Source organism: Punica granatum, chromosome 6, assembly GCF_007655135.1.
Source record: "Punica granatum isolate Tunisia-2019 chromosome 6, ASM765513v2, whole genome shotgun sequence".
Classification (NCBI taxonomy): Eukaryota; Viridiplantae; Streptophyta; class Magnoliopsida; order Myrtales; family Lythraceae; genus Punica; species Punica granatum.
Window position 1 is genome coordinate 14,646,631 of NC_045132.1, and position 18,312 is coordinate 14,664,942.

General features: G+C 36.2%; 2 protein-coding genes and 1 long non-coding RNA gene across 6 annotated transcripts; all 3 read left to right on the top strand.

The window, feature by feature from the left end:
• Positions 1–2,181: 2,181 nt before the first annotated feature.
• LOC116211873 (aluminum-activated malate transporter 12-like) lies at positions 2,182–4,580 on the top strand. Its single transcript, XM_031546401.1, has 6 exons — positions 2,182–2,693; positions 2,798–2,938; positions 3,153–3,425; positions 3,531–3,640; positions 3,743–3,886; positions 3,977–4,580. The coding sequence occupies exons 1-6, from the start codon at positions 2,417–2,419 to the stop codon at positions 4,298–4,300; spliced, it is 1,269 nt and encodes a 422-aa protein (XP_031402261.1). The 5' UTR covers positions 2,182–2,416; the 3' UTR covers positions 4,301–4,580.
• Positions 4,581–12,441: 7,861 nt separating this feature from the next.
• LOC116209800 lies at positions 12,442–16,503 on the top strand. Of its 4 annotated transcripts, none has more exons than XR_004157338.1 (3): positions 12,442–12,675; positions 12,854–16,003; positions 16,088–16,503. It is a non-coding gene; the product is annotated as an uncharacterized LOC116209800 (long non-coding RNA). The 4 variants fall into 4 exon arrangements; XR_004157339.1 differs by having other exon boundaries at positions 12,443–12,675; positions 12,854–15,660; positions 15,927–16,503; XR_004157340.1 differs by having other exon boundaries at positions 12,448–12,675; positions 12,854–14,104; positions 14,233–16,503.
• A 749-nt stretch (positions 16,504–17,252) lies between these two features.
• On the top strand, positions 17,253–17,657 carry LOC116212179 (antifungal protein ginkbilobin-like protein). Its single transcript, XM_031546748.1, has one exon. The coding sequence runs from the start codon at positions 17,253–17,255 to the stop codon at positions 17,655–17,657; it is 405 nt and encodes a 134-aa protein (XP_031402608.1).
• The last annotated feature ends 655 nt before the right edge of the window (positions 17,658–18,312 follow it).

The following is an 18,312-nucleotide window of genomic DNA, read 5'->3' on the forward strand; positions in this document are numbered from 1 at the left end:
TAGAATTAAAATGACATAACTATATATTGGAAAATAAAGTAAACTTATATAAGGTCCGATATAATTCGCAAGAGAGAGATTTCCAACCCTATCGATTTTTTTATGAAAGTTAATTAGATATATTATGAAAAAAAATCAATTTATTAAAGTAAAATGAAAAAAAAATCTATCGAAAAAAAGTAAAACGAAAACAAAAAAGGGATAGTGGCGCATATACGAGAGAAGCGACAATTAGGGATAGGGGAGATAGCAGGAGTGGCTGAGAGAAAAGCGAGGAGTTTTAGGTTCTTGCGAAACTAAAATTTTGTTTCCCTTCCTCTCCTCTATTCTCTTCTCCCTGTCTAAAAAATCTCTCAAACACAAAATTAGTTACCTTTATTTATGCTTTTTTCTTTCGGCAGATTATTTATGCTTTTTTATATATATATACACTTGGTTATGCTCTTAAATAATGGTATCCTGATCTATCGAGCGGGAACAGTTAAGGGGATGAAGAATTTCAAATTAATCAACGGTCAAAAGGGAAGGCTGTACAAGGATGACCATCAAACACCGAGAGTGGGTGGCAGATCAACCCAACTCTGACAGACACCCCTCATTCGACTTCTTCATTCACACCCCTTCAATTCATCCCACTTCAGGAATAACTAATAAAATTAATAAAACTGTTGCCTACCGAAAAATAAAATTATTATAATTAATAACAATTGTGGAAACACTTATGAGTGGTATTTTTCACGTCATTAGACGAGGCAATCCCAAATAATTCTTATCTTTATAGAAGGGGGTGGTGGCCATGGAGACGCCCCCAGGCCCTGCATTGAGTGGCACCTCTAGAGATTTCGAAATTTCATAACCTATTAGGTTCATCCATTAATAACGGATGGAACAATTAACGGGGTAGCACTACTTATCAGTGAGTGGAAATTGTCAATCCTCAAGTTAGTGACCACTATTTATCGGTGATGAATTAACGGGGTAGCACGCTTGATTATTCGTTATGCGATTTCCCTACAATGACGTGACACCGCAACTCTTACTCGCCGCCCTCACAAAGGGTAACTTATCACTCAATTCGATATATCGTTAGTAGCGCAGCTTTGTCGGGGTTATGCTGTACTATTTGAATTTTTTTTTTCCAATAAGGGAGATCCATATCCTGATAGGAAATAAGGGAAAAAAAATGTACGAAGCCTCACTAGTAAAGATCGAGACTGAAATCTCTTGATTTCGGGTCGAAAACTTGTAATATTGTATTTAGTCCCCTTTCTCGGGGTCCCGCATTTTCAATTCCTTATGCCATTTGGATCGAGGGCACGCAAGAGAAAAAGGGACGGAAAAAAAGAGATAGTGCAACGTACGGGTTAAACTAGAGAATGATTTTCATAATCGTATTTTCATAATCGCTCTCCTCTCTTCCTTGTGATTTATCCGAATGAATTTGTTTGGATTGGAGTGAAATAGAGGGAAAGGAAAGGGAAGGCAGGAGAACTTGTATAGAAAATTGGCAAAATTTTATGTAAAGTCCCATCTCCTCCCTTTCCTTTACCTCTATTTTCCTCCATCCAAACAAATGGTAAAGGAAATTTGTAGACATCTAAGCAAGATATTACGATGCGGTTGGTTCTAGCGCTGACACCATTGGCAAGTGCTAGCTCAGGTCCGGCAATTGTTTTTTTGAAAGTCTGTCGGAAATTTATTAGAAAATAACGATTTTTGCGACGGAATTGTCCATCCAGAAAAGTGACAATTTATGTAATGACAAAAAAAAAATCTAATGGTCCAATCATGAATTGTACCCCACAAATTCTGAGAATTATACAGAATGATATTTTACTTTGGAAATTACTTAGGAGGTATGTTTGTGTTTCAGGAAAAGAAAAGTTGCCATAATGAAGAATATAGTGTAATATGTTAAACGTTTTGTAATAGTTAGTGAACTCGAAGAGGTACATATAGTACAGATTAGTGGTCGAGCTCCAACTGTTTCTATTTGTAGGGGTCCTAGGTGAGGCAACAACGAAGCTGTGTTGCGAAAAGACCATCCTCCACATATATATTAATGTCATGAGAATGGAGTTCAATGCTATGTGCCATTCGATTGTGTTCCACTAATGACACTAAAGTGAAGGCTCCCCTAAAAGTAGTCCCATCTCCTTTTACATAAATGGGGCATGCGTAGATAAGTTTCGGTGTCACATGTATTTCATTTAGCTATCCCTATGGTGATGAGAAGAGATAATTTGCCATATTTCCCATGTCCACTTTCGAGTTTGATCATGTTCGCCTTTTCCATTCCAGTTGCTATGTGTATAAATTCTTTGCCACCTTCTTGTCCTTCCCATGTACTAGACGCAATCAAACTTTGAGCCCAGATAAGAGAGAAAGAACCAGGCTCAGCAAGACGTGATCTACAATGAGCTCAGTTGTGATATCAATTCGGGATGGAATGAATGATGTTGTTGCTTCAAAACACAATAAAAGTTTCCGGTCATATCTCGCTTCTGTTTCTGGTTTTATTAGAGAATGGAGAAGCAAGTATGACATGAGGAGGGTGATTCACAGCATTAAGGTCGGGATAGCCCTCGTTCTGGTTTCGCTTTTCTATCTCGTCAATCCACTCTACAACCAGGTTGGCGAGAATGCCATGTGGGCGATCATGACTGTCGTGGTCATCTTCGAGTTTTATGCTGGTTAGCAACTTGGATTATTTTTACATTTATATCTATCTCTGTTTCCACTGTAAAGGGCATGCAAGTTACAGTTTATAATGTGGTGCATTTTAAATTTTCATTAGGTGCTACACTCGGCAAGGGAATAAATCGAGGGATCGGGACGATACTGGGAGGTGGCTTAGGGTGCATGGCAGCTGTTCTAGCTCAACAAATTGGTGGAGTTGGGAACTCGGTTTTAGTGGGGTTCTCTGTCTTTGTATTCGGTAAGATGTGCTGGATATAGTTTCTTGTTTGATTAGCCTATCAACTAAAACCAACGAAAATCTTACCTGAGGCCACTGCCAGGATATTGAGTGCGAAGTCCAGCACAAAAGCTTATGATATATATCTGAAAATAATTAATGCGATCGATTGATGATGGAGAGTCCTTAATGACTAATGAGTACTTACCTATATATATGAAACTTGGAATTCCAGGGGCTGCTGCAACGTATTCCCGGCTAATTCCTAGCATCAAGAGAAGATATGACTATGGGGCCATGATATTCATCCTCACCTTTAATCTGGTGGTGGTGTCGGGATTAAGGGCAGGGCAAGTCATGGATATAGCTCGGGATCGTCTTGCTACAATCGGGATTGGATTTGCCATATGCATCTTCACAAGCTTGCTAGTTTTCCCTAACTGGGCAAGTGACGAACTTCATGTCTCTGTAGCCTCCAAATTTGAAGATGTTGGTTCTTCCATTGAAGGTACCAAATCAATCAAATTCCTTGTTTCCATCCCTAAGATTTGAGGCGGCCGTCTTTCTCTTAATTGATGATTGATCGTGAGTTTCTCCAATTATTTATGATAAGGATGCATGGAGGGGTACTTCATGTCGGGGAATGAGAAGGAAAAGCAGGGAAGCAATAACTGCAAAAATTGCAAAGCTGTTCTGCATTCGAAATCTAAGGATGAGATGCTGGTAAACAAGAGTTTCTCAAGTTCCATTTTTGTGTGTTCGATTCAATTTGCTTCTGCATAATCAATCCTGCAGCTTAATGATGAATTTGCCGATGCATTTCAGGCTAATTTCGCAAGGTGGGAGCCATGGCATGGAAAATTCGGTTTCTCATATCCGTGGAACAAGTATCTGCAGATCGGGGAGAATCTTAGAGAGCTAGCTGTTACTGTTATTTCACTGAGAAGCTGCCTTGAATCTCCAAGACAGGTAAAATCTAATGTTTCCATATTATCAGTGCAATACTTCGACTTTCAAGATCAATTTGGGCTAAACCAGGTTAACTCTGATACTTGGTAGCCCACCAAAAATCTCCGGGAGCCAATGACAGAACCATGCAGCTCTGTCATGTCAATGCTTGCTTGGGCTCTGAGGGAGCTCAGAGAGAGCATCATGAAAATGAGAAGATTCCAAGTAGGGGAGGAGGTGCTATCGAAGTTGAAGGCGGTAAGAGTCGAGCTGACCCTGCTCACACCTCAAACAATGCTTGCTCCATTACAGAAGGATGAGGAACTGGCTGTGGCCAGTTTCTTGTTCTTGCTTATGGAGATGGTCGAGAAAGTGGAGGAGCTGGCAAAGGAGGTAGAGGAGCTTGGTGAACTTGCCAGTTTCCCCGCTCTATAGTCAGTCTTTTCGATGTTAACAACCTGTGCAACTAACTAGCTTAGCAAATAAACAGATTGCTAATAATTTCGTGTCGAATGAAAATATACAAGAAAAGTTGACAGTAGAAAGAGATGGAGTGACTTATATGATGACTATATGGAGTATCAATATGTAAGAAACAGAGAAAGAGATCGACATTGCGCCATATCGACGAGCTTATGAACGCTGGAAGGGCAGCTTCTTGAGTTCTGAACTTTGTAAGTTTAACAGTTAATAAGAACAATACCGAACTTTGTGAGTTTGACAGTTATATGAGTAAATCATTTTGTATTTCCCACTAACCCTCTGTTTTCACTTCCGTAAGTCTCAAATGAAAAAAATAAAAACCAAAACAACTGCCATCTAGAATTTGCTTTCACTCATTAAAGTATGAAGTCAATCAACGTGGATTGGATTGATTTAGGTAGGTGGTTTGATACTTATTTACCTCAAGTAAGATCCCGAATTCGCGTTTTGTGATTCAAGCTTGATCCGATGGAAAAATTTATAGACGGTTTATTGGGGTCAATTGACCCCACTTAACTCTTTAAAGTTTAACAAAATTGTTCATGATTTTTCAGTATGTTCGTAATTGCATTATTTTTTTTAACATTTCAAATAATTACGTTGCAAAAATATAAATCGACCCCATTTCTTCCCTCAAATTTTCAATAAGTGAAAAAAAATAAAAATAAGGATTCAGGAATTGAAACGATTTCTCAATTCTATCTTCAAGACTTGGATATATCGCTATCTATTTTAGTGAGAATTACAACTATGGTCGTATAAGTTTACCGTTCTCTGAAAGTGAATCCTATAAATTTAACTTTGTTAGAATCAATTCTACGTGTTGCTAAAATGGAAAATAAGAGTTTGGCACTATTTTTCAAGAAGAAAGTTGGATAAAACAAATATCTTGATGACGTGAACAATTATTTTTATGAAAATGTTAAAAAATAAAAATTTCCGAGACGGAAAAATAAAAATTTCCCGGTCTCGAACCCGTCCTCTGTTTTCTTTTGCCAGTTCGAAGTTCAATCAATCAGGACCAAAATGGCACCCTTTTTTTTTTTGTGGGGGTGGAGCTTGTAGTAAAACTGTATCCGAATCTACGCATAGAAGGGAAAATTGACAGATTTGCGTAGTTTTCGTAAAAAATGCACTCCAGCCGAATCGTGATGTCAAATCTGGTCAAACTTGCACCGCGATGTAATTAACCCTTGGAAGGTCGCCTAGGAACTGACTGTCCATTGCTCGGCTGTCATATGAACTCCTGGCGCTCGTCTATAGTCCGACGCCTCCCAAAGCCCTTTCTTCGTACCGGACCTCACGTAGACTCCGGACTAAGTCTAGATCAAAACTGGGTGCTTATATGTATATTCAGTCTTAATCAAATTAAATGGCTAAATGAACAAGAAACGAACCTGATTCAGGCTAAGTATCACTCTGACCCGAGCTGGAACTTAAATCAAATGGGTGGATTTGAGGTGTGTTGCATGTGATTTACATATAACTAGTCCTTCCGCCCGCACGTTGCATGGGTAATTGTATTTTTAGGAGACACGTAAGCAAAGTTGTATTGGATAAATTTTTTGAAAAATTCAAAATTCATTAATAATGTTACTCAAGAGTTCTTTATTGAGAAAAGAAGAGATTATGGTAAAAATTAAAAAGTCAATGCAATATGAATAGACGATAAACCCTTAACTTCTTATATACCGAGAAGACTTACGGGAAAGTTCCTCAACAAATGAATCGAAGAATCTCACTTCAAATGATTTAAATTATGATTTATATAGATTGTTGCTTGGCATGATGTCTGAATTGAATGTGGGCATAACTCACGCGAATCCAGACTAAAGCACGTAAACTTGACCCTAAAGTCGGTTAGTTCATGGTTGTGAACCCGACCCGTGTTAATTGGGTTATGCTTGTGTGAGGACCCGAGAATCAAGTTGAACGGTCGAAAAGAAAGCGAAACGTATGCGGAAACGGCCCATAAAAGGTGGCGGCCCACGCGGGGGCTGAGTTGGGACGGGCCATGGGCTGCCAATGACAGTTGCAGCTCAGCCCAGTTGCTGCTGATCCATCAAGTCAGCCCGTTGGGTATGGCCCGCGGCCCAATGGAGTGACCCGACCCCCCAAAAAAAGACCAAAGTGCTTTGTCCTCGATCCAAATATGATTTGACACCATTTTCGATAATAAAAACTCCATTCGGCATATGGTAGTATTTTCTTGATCTCTCACGGTGAGCCGAGAGGAAATTCGGTCCACGGAGTTTATGTCATGCGATTCATTCATCTCATATTGGCTTGATGTATGCGTAATAGAATGTGATATGAGTTAGACAATAGAGGTCCATAATCATGTAAATCCATGAAGGCCCATTAAGCCTAAACTGATAAGATGGTTCAGAAAGAAAATAGTTATCAATACAATGTATCAGAAAACAAAGTATATTAAAAAGACTCAATGGGTCACTTTTCAAGGGATCAGAGAACAATTCCAACAACACACTCACATCCCTTCAACATCACACCCCCATTGTTTGAACAATTTCAGAATGGGTGGGTGAATGATGAGAAACGAGTGAATTTGTACCCCCGAGTGGGTAGCTTGGAAGTGAGGACAAGTGTTGGCGATGATGTGTAAATTAATTGGATTCAATTACTTGTATCCATTATTATTCTAAAGTATTCTATAAAATATTCTGTAAAATTAATTTTATAAATTCATAATTATTATATAATAGGGAAAAAGTTGGTGTTAGTTCTTAACCTTTAGAGCATTTACTGTTTTAGTCTTAACTCTGTTTTTTAGTGGATACTTGTCCTCAACCTTTCATACAAGAGTTGGTTTTAATCCTTCGGTCAATTCTATTACTTTCCATCCAAAAAATGAATTTTTTAAATAAAAATTATTCTCAAAATAGAAGACTGAAAAAGAAAGAGAAGAAAAAAACCTCGAAAATAGAGAAGCACAGAAGGGGAAAGGGGGCCACAAAGCCTCGCCGGCGTGGGGTCTTCGACAAAGCCCTAGCTCTCCCTTCCCAGTTCAATCCCCTTGGAGCTTCTTTTTCTTAAAATAATTTTTTCTTTTTTAATTAAAAAATGATTTTTGAAAATAAAAATGTTAATAAATTAGCGGAAAATTGCTAGGAGAAGTGACACTTTAGCAAAAGGTTGAGGACAAGTATTGGCCCGAATAAAGGTTTAGAAAATGGAAATGGCTCAAAGGATTCAGGACCAAATAACCTTTGCCCTAAAAAATATTGTAATAAGTGAAGAATGAAATTTTGAGAAAATCCAAGCATTATAAGAGCATTAGACTAGGCTCACTTCAACTCTGCTTTTACATATACTAGTTGTGGAGTCCATGTGTTGCACGTAATAGAACGTGATCTTACATAAATTAGAGAATCCAGAAATTTTACAAAAGTTTATGCATACAAAAAAAACAAAAGTTGATGATATCATATGTGTGCGAAAAATTGGAGAAAGCGCATCTAGTAGTAACAATATTTTTCCAGAGTCGGATTGGTCACAATTTATGTGTTCTCTATTTATAACATATCATACCTAGTATAATCTAGATAATACACTATCTATATCTAAAAAAAATGATCTAGTTTGCTTTTTAAAAGAAAATATATTACAAAAAAAGAATAGAAGCGCAAAATAGAGAAGAAGGGGTACGCATCATATCTATGAAAATATGATTGAATTAGTTTTTTAAAAATAAATATGATCGTATGTGATTTGTATTATCTGGAATTTTTCATAAAATATTTTTATTTTTAAAAAATACAAAAAATTCGTCAAAATAATTACATGTTCCATAAATTTATATTTATGTGTTTTGAAATATTAAAAATTTTGTTTTAATAAAACTCAAAAATAAAAATTTTAAAATTCCTTTTAAAAAAAGCTTAAAAATAGAGAAAGTAATGACCATCGAATAAATTTATATATATTATAATAAAAATTTGTTTAAAAAACCTCAAAATTGAGACAAATAAATTCAACAATCCAAGTGTTCTGAACTTCTGAGGCCATATACTTAAAATATTTTTTTTTATAAATAATCAAAAAATTGAGAAAGTGATGATCGGTCCATAAATCTATATCTATACGCAATTAAAAAGTTAAGAATCGTTGGAAAGAAAAGCTCAAAAAACCAAGAAAATAATGATCGATATCAAAATATGTATTTATATGTTTTAAAATTTAAAAATTTTTAAAAATTTGTTGTAAAGAAAAGATAAAAAAAGGGAAAAATAATGATCGGTCCTATAAATCTATGTTCAAAAATTAATACTTTGTTTGGTTTGTTAGTGTGATTTTAAAATCACACTTTAACTTAATTCTACTCACAATAAAACAAAATAACTCATACAAAATCAAATGGTGGGCCCCATTTATACAATTTTTTTCTATAACAAAACAAATAACTCATACAAAGTCAAAGGGTGAGCCATATACATAACCATTTATCAACTCTTTTTCAAAATCAAAATCTGATTTTAAAATGTTACTTACAAACCAAACGCAAGATAAGAAATTCTCTCTTACAACTTGTTTGGATAACCACAAACGGAAAGGTGGGGTGCGGTGGAAAATAAAATCTCTTGTTTGATTTGCATAAGTAAGTGATAGGAATGATAAGAGTGCGTTTGGATTTAGAGTTGAGTTGAGTTGAGTTTTGGTTTTAATTGATTTGTAATGATTGTATTGTTGAATTATGAGAAAAAGGTGTGAAAAAATAATGAATAGTTGAGAAAAAATAATGATTGTGTTGTTGAATTGTGAAAAAGTAATGAATAGTTGAGAGAATTTAATATTAAAAATTAAATTGAATGATTAAAAAAAATTTAAAAATAAAAATAAGTAATGATTGTGTTATTAAATTGAAGATAAGTGGAGTTGAGTTGAAAATTTATAAAAAAACAAACACACCCTATGTTATCCCCCCACACCTCCTCTTGTTTGGATAAGCTAAATATTAAGAAGGATTAGGCGGTATTATAGTTGTTTTTTGACCAATCCCTCATAACTCCACAATTTTGGTCCCCTCCCTTCCCAGCCCTCTCAATCCTTTCAAATCCTCCATCCAAACAAAACCTTAAGCAAAGTTCAAAAATCAAGAAAATAATGAACAACCCACAAATTTATATCTTTATATTTTAAAAATAAAAAAGAGTGTGTTTTTTTAATTAAAAAAACTCAAAAATCGAGAACATTCCATATGGAAGACCATCGAGTTGGGCCCATCATGTTGCATCTTTCATATATATATATATATATATATATATATATATATATATATACTTCCTATATAAAAATGGAGAAGCTTGTTTGTGTGTTTTCACATGGGTGGTTTTCACACATAATAGGGACACTATTGTACCATTTCCATTCAAAAATTGGTTGCTCGCTCCCGCTCAAACAATTTCCTATTTATGCATTTGCAATCCCGCCAAGATTGTACCTCTCCTATTTCCTTCTCGGTTCTCCCTTCCATTGCCGCCTTCACACTTCACTTCAGTTTGTCTATTTGGCTGTCCTATTTACTGCTAAGCGCTATTGGTCTCCCACCTAACCCATCACACTCCGCTTGTATCTCTAACTCTGCTCTTGTCCCTTGCTTGTTCCGTCTGTGACTCTGCTATTCTCCCTTGCTCGCTCACATACACGTCACTCAGAGGACTCTTCTTTGCCCATTTACTTCCACTACAACAAATTGGGTTTTTGCCAATGTTTTCATCCCAACGTTATGAAAAACAATGGGATTAACTAGTTTTAATCGACGTTTTTCATGTCGGCTTTCGTTAACCGTATGCCGACGTTTTTTCAGCTTTAACCGACATGAAAGTAAACATCACCTTTTGTTTACCCCATGTTGACGCTTTTCATCAATGCCGACCTTATCAAACGTCGACCTTCGTTTTTAAATTTCAAAATTTTTGTCAACATATTGTTATTTCGCCACTGAATATTGTCAAATGTGTTGTTAAAATGCAAATATGCGAGATGAAATATGATGTCAGCTTATGACAATATCTTGTCATTGGTATTCGTAACTCAAAATAAAAAAAGCAATGTATTATCTCCTTATGAAAATATGTTTTCATAAAACATAAAATATTATCGAGGATGATGTTGATGAAATAATTCTTCCGATACTAAACTTAAGATGATCTTCAATAGTTATTAATAGACCCAAATTCCCAATGGCCCCTTATCAAAAGATCGATATACTTACAAAAATTCTTACAAATAAACTATGAATATACTTTATTGAGAAAACTATATGTCTTTTAGCCCTTTATGATATCACATTTTCGGATGTTAAAGTACAAGCTTCAAGAGACCCGGTCAACAAGGTTGTTATGAAAACTCACGGTGACTCTTTATCAAAAGAATGATTTGCTTAATCTAACTAAGAAATAATATGTTGTACAATGTTTTGGAAAATATTCCAACACAATAAATTTTCTAATATTTGTAATTACCTATGCCACTTTTTGTATGAAAATTTGGCATATGTTTGCTATAAGCAAGATAATTCAAAACAAAACTCAACATCATCAATGCTCTTTCATGTTTGTATAAAAGAAGATAATTGTCTCATATGAATCTGGAACATATGAAACTAATTGAAGCCAATTGACAAAGATGGAATTGAAGTGGTAAGATACTTGTTTCTCCTAAATTTGACTAATTCGTACCCTAAGTAAAAACAAAAAGGGATAATGTATTTTGATTAAAAGAGCTTTTAAATACCCCATAGTCGAAATTCCCACGAAGTTGAAAGAAATCTTTCCCGATAAGTATGACCATGTATTACTAGAGCTTCACTGAACAATTGAAAGAGTGCATACTTTAGGTTTATGAAAGGGACATAAATATATTGAACTAATTATTTCTAACTAACACAAATCCAACTAAAAATTTTATTGAACGTTATGTTAATAGGATTAAACATCATTGAGTAACTCAAGAAATATAAGTTAATATTAAATTTATGAGAGGTATGTGTCATAATGTGATGGGGCAATATCTTTTCACCTTAGAACAACATGTTGTCACCTAAAATGGACATGGGCCAACATTCAAAGCGTCGAGACAAGGTTGTTAAGGTCGACATTTTTTGAAACGCCGGCTAAAACTATTTAGATCGACCTTTCATAAACGCCTGCTATGGTCTTTTTTTTATTTATTTAAAAGAGATTAAATGCTAAGTGGGAACTTTCCCGCTCATCGCTTGAAATTTTTAATCTTCCCCCCTCCTTCTTCTTGAAATTTGAAAGCCTCATTTTATTCAAGTATAAAACTTCTCTCCATCCTACCCGACCCCGTCCATTGCCCAGCTTCCTCCCTTTTCTCTCGACTCCATGGTCCAAATCGTAAAAGAGGCAGAGCTTCAACCATGCCCCTTCCTTCGATCTTTCAACCAGCTCTTCCTTTAAGCTTAGCTCCGACTGCAACATCGTCAATTTCTACTACTGTGGCTCCTCCGAAAATCCTCCTTTATCCCATGGCCTTGCTGCTACAACTCTTTCTTCCTTCTAAAAGTTGCTGCAATTAGTGATAGTTCTTCCTCGACCTCCAAAGCCTGATGCTGCTAGTGGACGACCCTCGACTTCCCGAAATTGGTTGTTACTTGATCGAGTTGCTTCCCTCATCATTGTTGTGAAAGTTGTAGCCTCATTCTCGATCTCCCGAAGTTAATTAATTGCTTCTTGCTTGATTTTTACCTCTATATACACATTTATTTAATAGTGAAAGTTTTGTTTGGAATGAAATCATTTTTTTTTGTCTTGATATTATTTTACTTGTATTTGATTGAGATTTTTATAGGTTGTCAACATGTTGCTAGTGGTAAACTATCACTGGCAACATGTTGTCAATTTGTTAACAACTTGTTGTTAAACCCTATTTTTCAATTAAAATTGGCCTAAGTCGACGCTTCAAGCATCGTCTCAAGCCTTTTTTTTTTAAAAAAAAATGCTTAAGCTGACTTTTTTATGTCGACTTAGGTATATGGTTTTTGCCAACGCAATAAAGTTGGCTAAGGCATGGTTTTAACCGACACAATAAACTTCGGCTTAAGCATGGTTTTGGTTGACGCACTAAACGTCGGTCTAAACTCGGTTTTTGCCGACATTTGGAACGTCATTTTGAGCCGACATTTTGAAGCGTCGGTCTAAGATGGTTTTTGCCGACGTTTTTCAAAAAGCGTCGAGAACCCTTTCCCAACTAGGTCAACGGCGACCCAAACCCGCTCTCTGCTGGTGGGATTGTGTGGGAACAGACTCTAACGTGTCATTCAGAATCAATTGGATCATTCACAGGTTAGTGCTCGGCACTTTGTGTTTGACCCTGTACTGATCGCCGGCCCATGTAATTGAAGACTTTGCGACGCTTTTAAAATTGCTGTTGCAGGATCTTATTCTCCATGCCCGCTACATGCTCGACAGAATGCCGACACAGGCTTTAATATACTTCTTAATTTTTTCTGTTCTTGTGCAGCAACATGGTGTTAGAGGCCAGTATGACGGCCAAAAATTTCAAGCCCCGCTGCAGGCAGAGCTTCCCCATTCCCACCATGCAGCCAACCCAAATATCGTACATGACGATAAGTTTCCGCTTTTCCGAGAGAAAAAGAAACAGTTTGCTGTGCGCCATTATGTTTTTCCAGCTAATCACTTATGCGATTTTGGCCTGCTTCAGTCTGCTGTGATCGAAAAGGGGTGTTATTTACAACAAAAATCGCTAATGATAGAATCGTTCACTTAATAACCTCCAATCACGTGAAATACGTTAGCCTTGGTTCTTTAATTTGGTCTGATAAAAAAGGGATGTGGCGAGTTATAACACGAACCAGCTGTTATTTTTCGGATTCTGCTGTTTGTCTTGAGGGTGATAACTCACCGAAATGGACGTTTCTTTTCTTCTTGCTAAAAATCGAGGGGCTTTTATGCAAATTATTTCAAACTTTAATATTATTTATCTATTGTTCAGTATGTGACCAGCCAAAGAAGCTGCACTTCCATGATTACATTCGGCCATTTAGAACAAAATACTTCATTTAAAAGGTTTTCTTCGTTTATACATTGATAGTATAGGGTCCATAAAAATTCATTATATGAGCATTAGATAATATAATAAATTTGCATGTTTTTCTGGTTTTTCTCCTTATTCAAGGCATCACTTAAAATACAAATGGCAGTGTATATACAGCAGAAGAAAGTGTAGGATTCACAGCAGAAAATTTCTTTTTTATAATCGGTCCCTGGTCTGGAAGAATATTCTTTGCTGATTTCATCAGGGTGGGGTGCGGTTGACTTCTTGGGTTCACTACGAGGTGATTGCTTTTAATTGTTGCTGCGAGATGATTGCTTTCTATTTTTGTTGGAGGTGATTGCTTTTAAATTTTGTCGAGCTTTATTACTGATGAAATCTACTTTCATAATTTATGCGACGGCTTATTCATATATGACACTCCATGCGTTGCTTCATACTCTTTATCGCGACAGCAACGACGAAATTTTGGTTAAAAAATTCAGAAGATGGGGTTTCTCCAATCTTGGTTGCAAATTAAGTCCTCCTGCCTTTCTGAATATTTATTGCTTGTTTATGAGCATTTGAGTAAGTTTTGTACTTCCTCTACAGGTAATTGATTATCGGTTTCATTGATAGTTATGCAGGTAACTGATTATCAATTTTCATTGATAGAGACATTTATTGAGGTACAAAAACAAATAAGGCAAGAGGAAAGGGGTATGGTCTCATTTTTGTTTTATCGATCTGAAATTTTTATATCAGATAAATAATAAAGACGCTTGTCTTGGTCACCTAAAAGAAAGCTCATGCATCTGCTGGTTTCACCATTCTTGATTGCAAATTAGGTACTCCTGCCTTTCGGAGCATTTGTTGGCTGTTTATAAGCATTTGAGTAAGTTCTGTTTTCTTTTTTTTTTTAATGTGGGAAGCTTATAAATCAATAATTAAAAAATATTGCAGATAATTGATTATCAGTTTCCATTGGTAGACACATTTATTGAGGTCAAAGACAAATGAGACAAGAGTAAGGAGCTCTAGTCTCATTTTGTTTTTTGGATCTGAAAATTTTATATGAGATAATATAGTAAAGATTTTTTTTTTCTGTTGCACTTCTTTATATCTATTTAATCTTGAAATTAAGCCTCTCGAATTATTTTTGGATATCCTTTGGACTGTGTACCCGGATTGATACAGTCCCTTGTTTTAAGCTCGATCACAAATTTCCTTAACCTGATGGAGGAAATCTTGTTTCACCAAAGCATGGCTTTCTCTTATGCCAACTTCTCATCTATAGTTCATCTATCAAATTGTTAATAGTAATGCGGAGTGCTCAGACAAAGAGCTGCTGCTCAGGAAAACAGTGTGGCTTAGATCTTAATCGAAATGTAAATATATTGTTAGCACTTAGCAGGGTTCCATTGCACCTCGATTCTACGATTCAAATCACGACTCTAACAATCATGGTTAGCAGGGTTCCATTGTAGGTGCAAAATAGCCATGTTAGATTTAGTTCTGTATAAACTCCTCAAAAGTCATATGGATATTGCACGTGGAGGGGCAGGAATCAGGACTTTTTGGAAGAAGCCACGTATACAACAGCTATGGTAACATTAGATCCTATAGGCTCTTAAGAATAAGATTTTTTTTCCATCCCCAAAGTGGCATATAAAGTCATCCCTTAGATGTAGCAAATTGAAAATGCATGAAGGATTAACTCCTGGTGCATCATGACCTCTGCTAGTAACCCCTCATTACAACTGGATAACTTCAACTAAGGTTTTTCTCTTTTTTGTGTTTCTTCCTTCCTTGGGAATGAATTTGGTTATGTGCGTCCTTAAGGTGTTTTGTTTTCTTGCTTTGCTCTCCCTCATTCGGTCCCTTTTTTTTTTTAGGATAAACATATTAACAATTTGGTATAGGTTACTGGTTTGTTGAGCTTTACTTTTTCAAATTATTAATATAATCCTTCTTAACCTCATTCTGTTTTTATGCTACTTTGCTTAAGAGCCTCAAGTGCTTTGATTACAGAAATCAAATTTGTGGCGATGCTCATACAGAATTTTGCTCATAATACTCGGGCATACTTTGTAAGAACTATGTGGGTTCTGATCCTCGCTTGAAGAGGTACATAGGCACCCACAAATTGTGGAGTTCGAGCCAATCAATGTTTCAAATTTTATCTTGCAGAGAACTATACGTTATTACCAAATGCCAGATAACTGCTGCTATTAAAATGGATGGAAAATTAGTTTGCAGTGTAGCATGAGTGCAAGGTAATGTTCTTCCACATTTTTCACAATGAATAGCTACATTGAAATCTTTTGTGCAAATATTGTTCGCGCTTCATATTGGTATGTTCATTGTTCTTGTATGGAAAATCAAATTAGTATTGTGATCGATTTTATATGGTGATACTTCAATTTGAGTACAGGCCATTTATCAAGATGCACTGAACCAAAAAATTGATCTTTTCACAAGTTTATTTGTGTGTTAAATTAGCGGTGGTATTTCTCTGAAAGTCTCTTTCCTTACATTACAGTTGGCCAAAATAGTTTCTTAACATGGTTAAAGCAAGCGCACATATTCAAAACAAGCCTCGAGAAGAAAAATATGAGGGTATGCACATGCCTGTTTTAAGATTTCTATCTAAATGACATATAAATTTAGGGGTATGAGAATCTTGTATGACCTTTCTTTCAGACATTCATTGGCTGTGGGTGAAAAGGTCATACTGCAATTCAAATGAAGAGGGGACCAATCGCTGTTATTATTATAAAATTATGTTCACCCATAGAAATCTACTGTATATGTATGGAGAGGAACCAGAAAAAATTCATGTCAAGTACATCCTCCCCTATTGCTGCTGCTAAGTCGGTCGTTTAAACTGCCCGAGAAAGAATGAAATTAGCGGTTAAACTTGCAATACTGTTGGAAATATATAGCATAATTGGATGAGTTGATTACTTCTTTGCAAAACTAATTTCAGACCTAAACTTTTTTAATCAGTCATTATATTTTCATGCAAAGCATGTATTAGAGTGCCTGCACACATGTATATATATACCATTCATTTTTATCAATGCCTGCTCACATGTATTACCATTCTTTTTTGTCAATTCAGACCGTGAATCATTTCTTTCTTTCCGAGTGCTTTGCCTCTTTGCAATAAGTTGAAAGTTCTACTAGCAAAATCTGCTAAAATATTACTTGAACATCTATTTATACTGCAATTCTATTAATTTTATGTTTACAAGGCATGGGGTCACCATGAAAAATCCCAAAGAAAAAAAATGGTCGGAACCATTTTGTTCAATGTCAATCTGAAGTTGAACTTATCTGTTTTGCATCACATAAATGCAAATGATATCGTAAGTGTAGAAAACAATGAAGATAGTTAAGAGATAAAACAAAAAGTTATATATATATTACATACATCAAATCTGCACAATTTGATTACTTCTTATTAACATTGTGCGCACAAAACTCACAATCATAAATTAATAGAGTAAAATCATAAAGATGTAAATCCCGTGCGTTGCACGTGAAAATCCACTAGACATAAACAATTTAAGAAACAGTTTCACTGAAATAAAAATTAAAAATAGACGTGGCGACCGTAAAGAGAAATTGCGTCAAACGTATTGGCTTTTTTTTTTTAATTCTTCTAGAAGAATTAATGATGAATGCAACTTGAATTTGCGAAGATGCTTTGCCGGACAACAACAAATGGAAAACAGACAAAACCATTAAGTCCTATTTGCTCAATGACAAAACATAGGACGAACTCCCGTTTAGAAAAATACGTCAAAAAACCCATAGCCCTTCGAATTTCCAACACATCCACAGAAAACAAGGAACAAGAGCAATGGTTTCTCTTCCCATATTCCAGGTCACCGTGATTACCTTCTTGTTGATCTTCACCATCAATGCCAGAAGCCTTCCTGACACGACCGTTCAGCTCGTCCTCTGCAACAGCCAAGCCTACTCGAGAGGAGATCCATTCGGAAATAGCCTCACATATGTGATTTCGGATCTGGAGTCGAAGACCGCAAGCATGAAAGACTACAATTACTACGACATTTCTCCGTACCCCAATGCCTTTGCGTATGGGCACGCCACTTGCAATCAGAACCTCACCAGCTTGGATTGTGGCACATGCTTGGGCGCAGCAAAGAGTGCCATGCTAGGAACGTGTCAAGATCGGATTGGGGCCCGTTCAGTGCTTCAGGACTGCTCGATTCGGTATGAGCAGTACCCTTTCGATTATTAGGCAGTCGACAAGCTAATACTTTTGTGAGTAGGAACAGGTCTTTACCGTTCCTTTTATGCCCCTAATGATAACAGGGTAGGAGATGGTACTTCTTCAAAGTTCATATCAAATTTTTATTTTGGTCAAATCATATCCATTTTTTTTCTTTTTTGCTATATGCAGAATCGACGCTCTTTACTATCTCTGCCGCTTGATTCTTCCCTGGAACGAAGATAAGGAATAAATAAATTAATGAGTAAAACTATTGGACTTGAAATCCGTTTCAAGTGCAATTTCTTGCAATTACGATCGGGTGATTTCGTGTAAAATAATCATATCTATTTAAACTGGGAAGGATCTCGAATAGCACAAGAAGTCAAATCGAAGCCGACTGGATGTTTCACTAGTCAGAACTCGCATGGTATCAATTCAATTTTAAAGTCACAGAAGTTTCAGAAATGCCCAAACCTGAAATCGAGCCAGACTTGAGATGATTTTCTCTATATTGTTTCCGTAATCTTAAACAATCATATCTTCTAAAACGAGGAGAGTTTCGAGCCTCCCAATGGCCAAATTGCAGCTATCGTGAGGGTTCACTACAAGGAATTGATGTTGCATTGGCCTAGTTCCCCAAAAATTCCTAAGGTGCTCTTATATTCTGTCTGTGCTCCCTCCT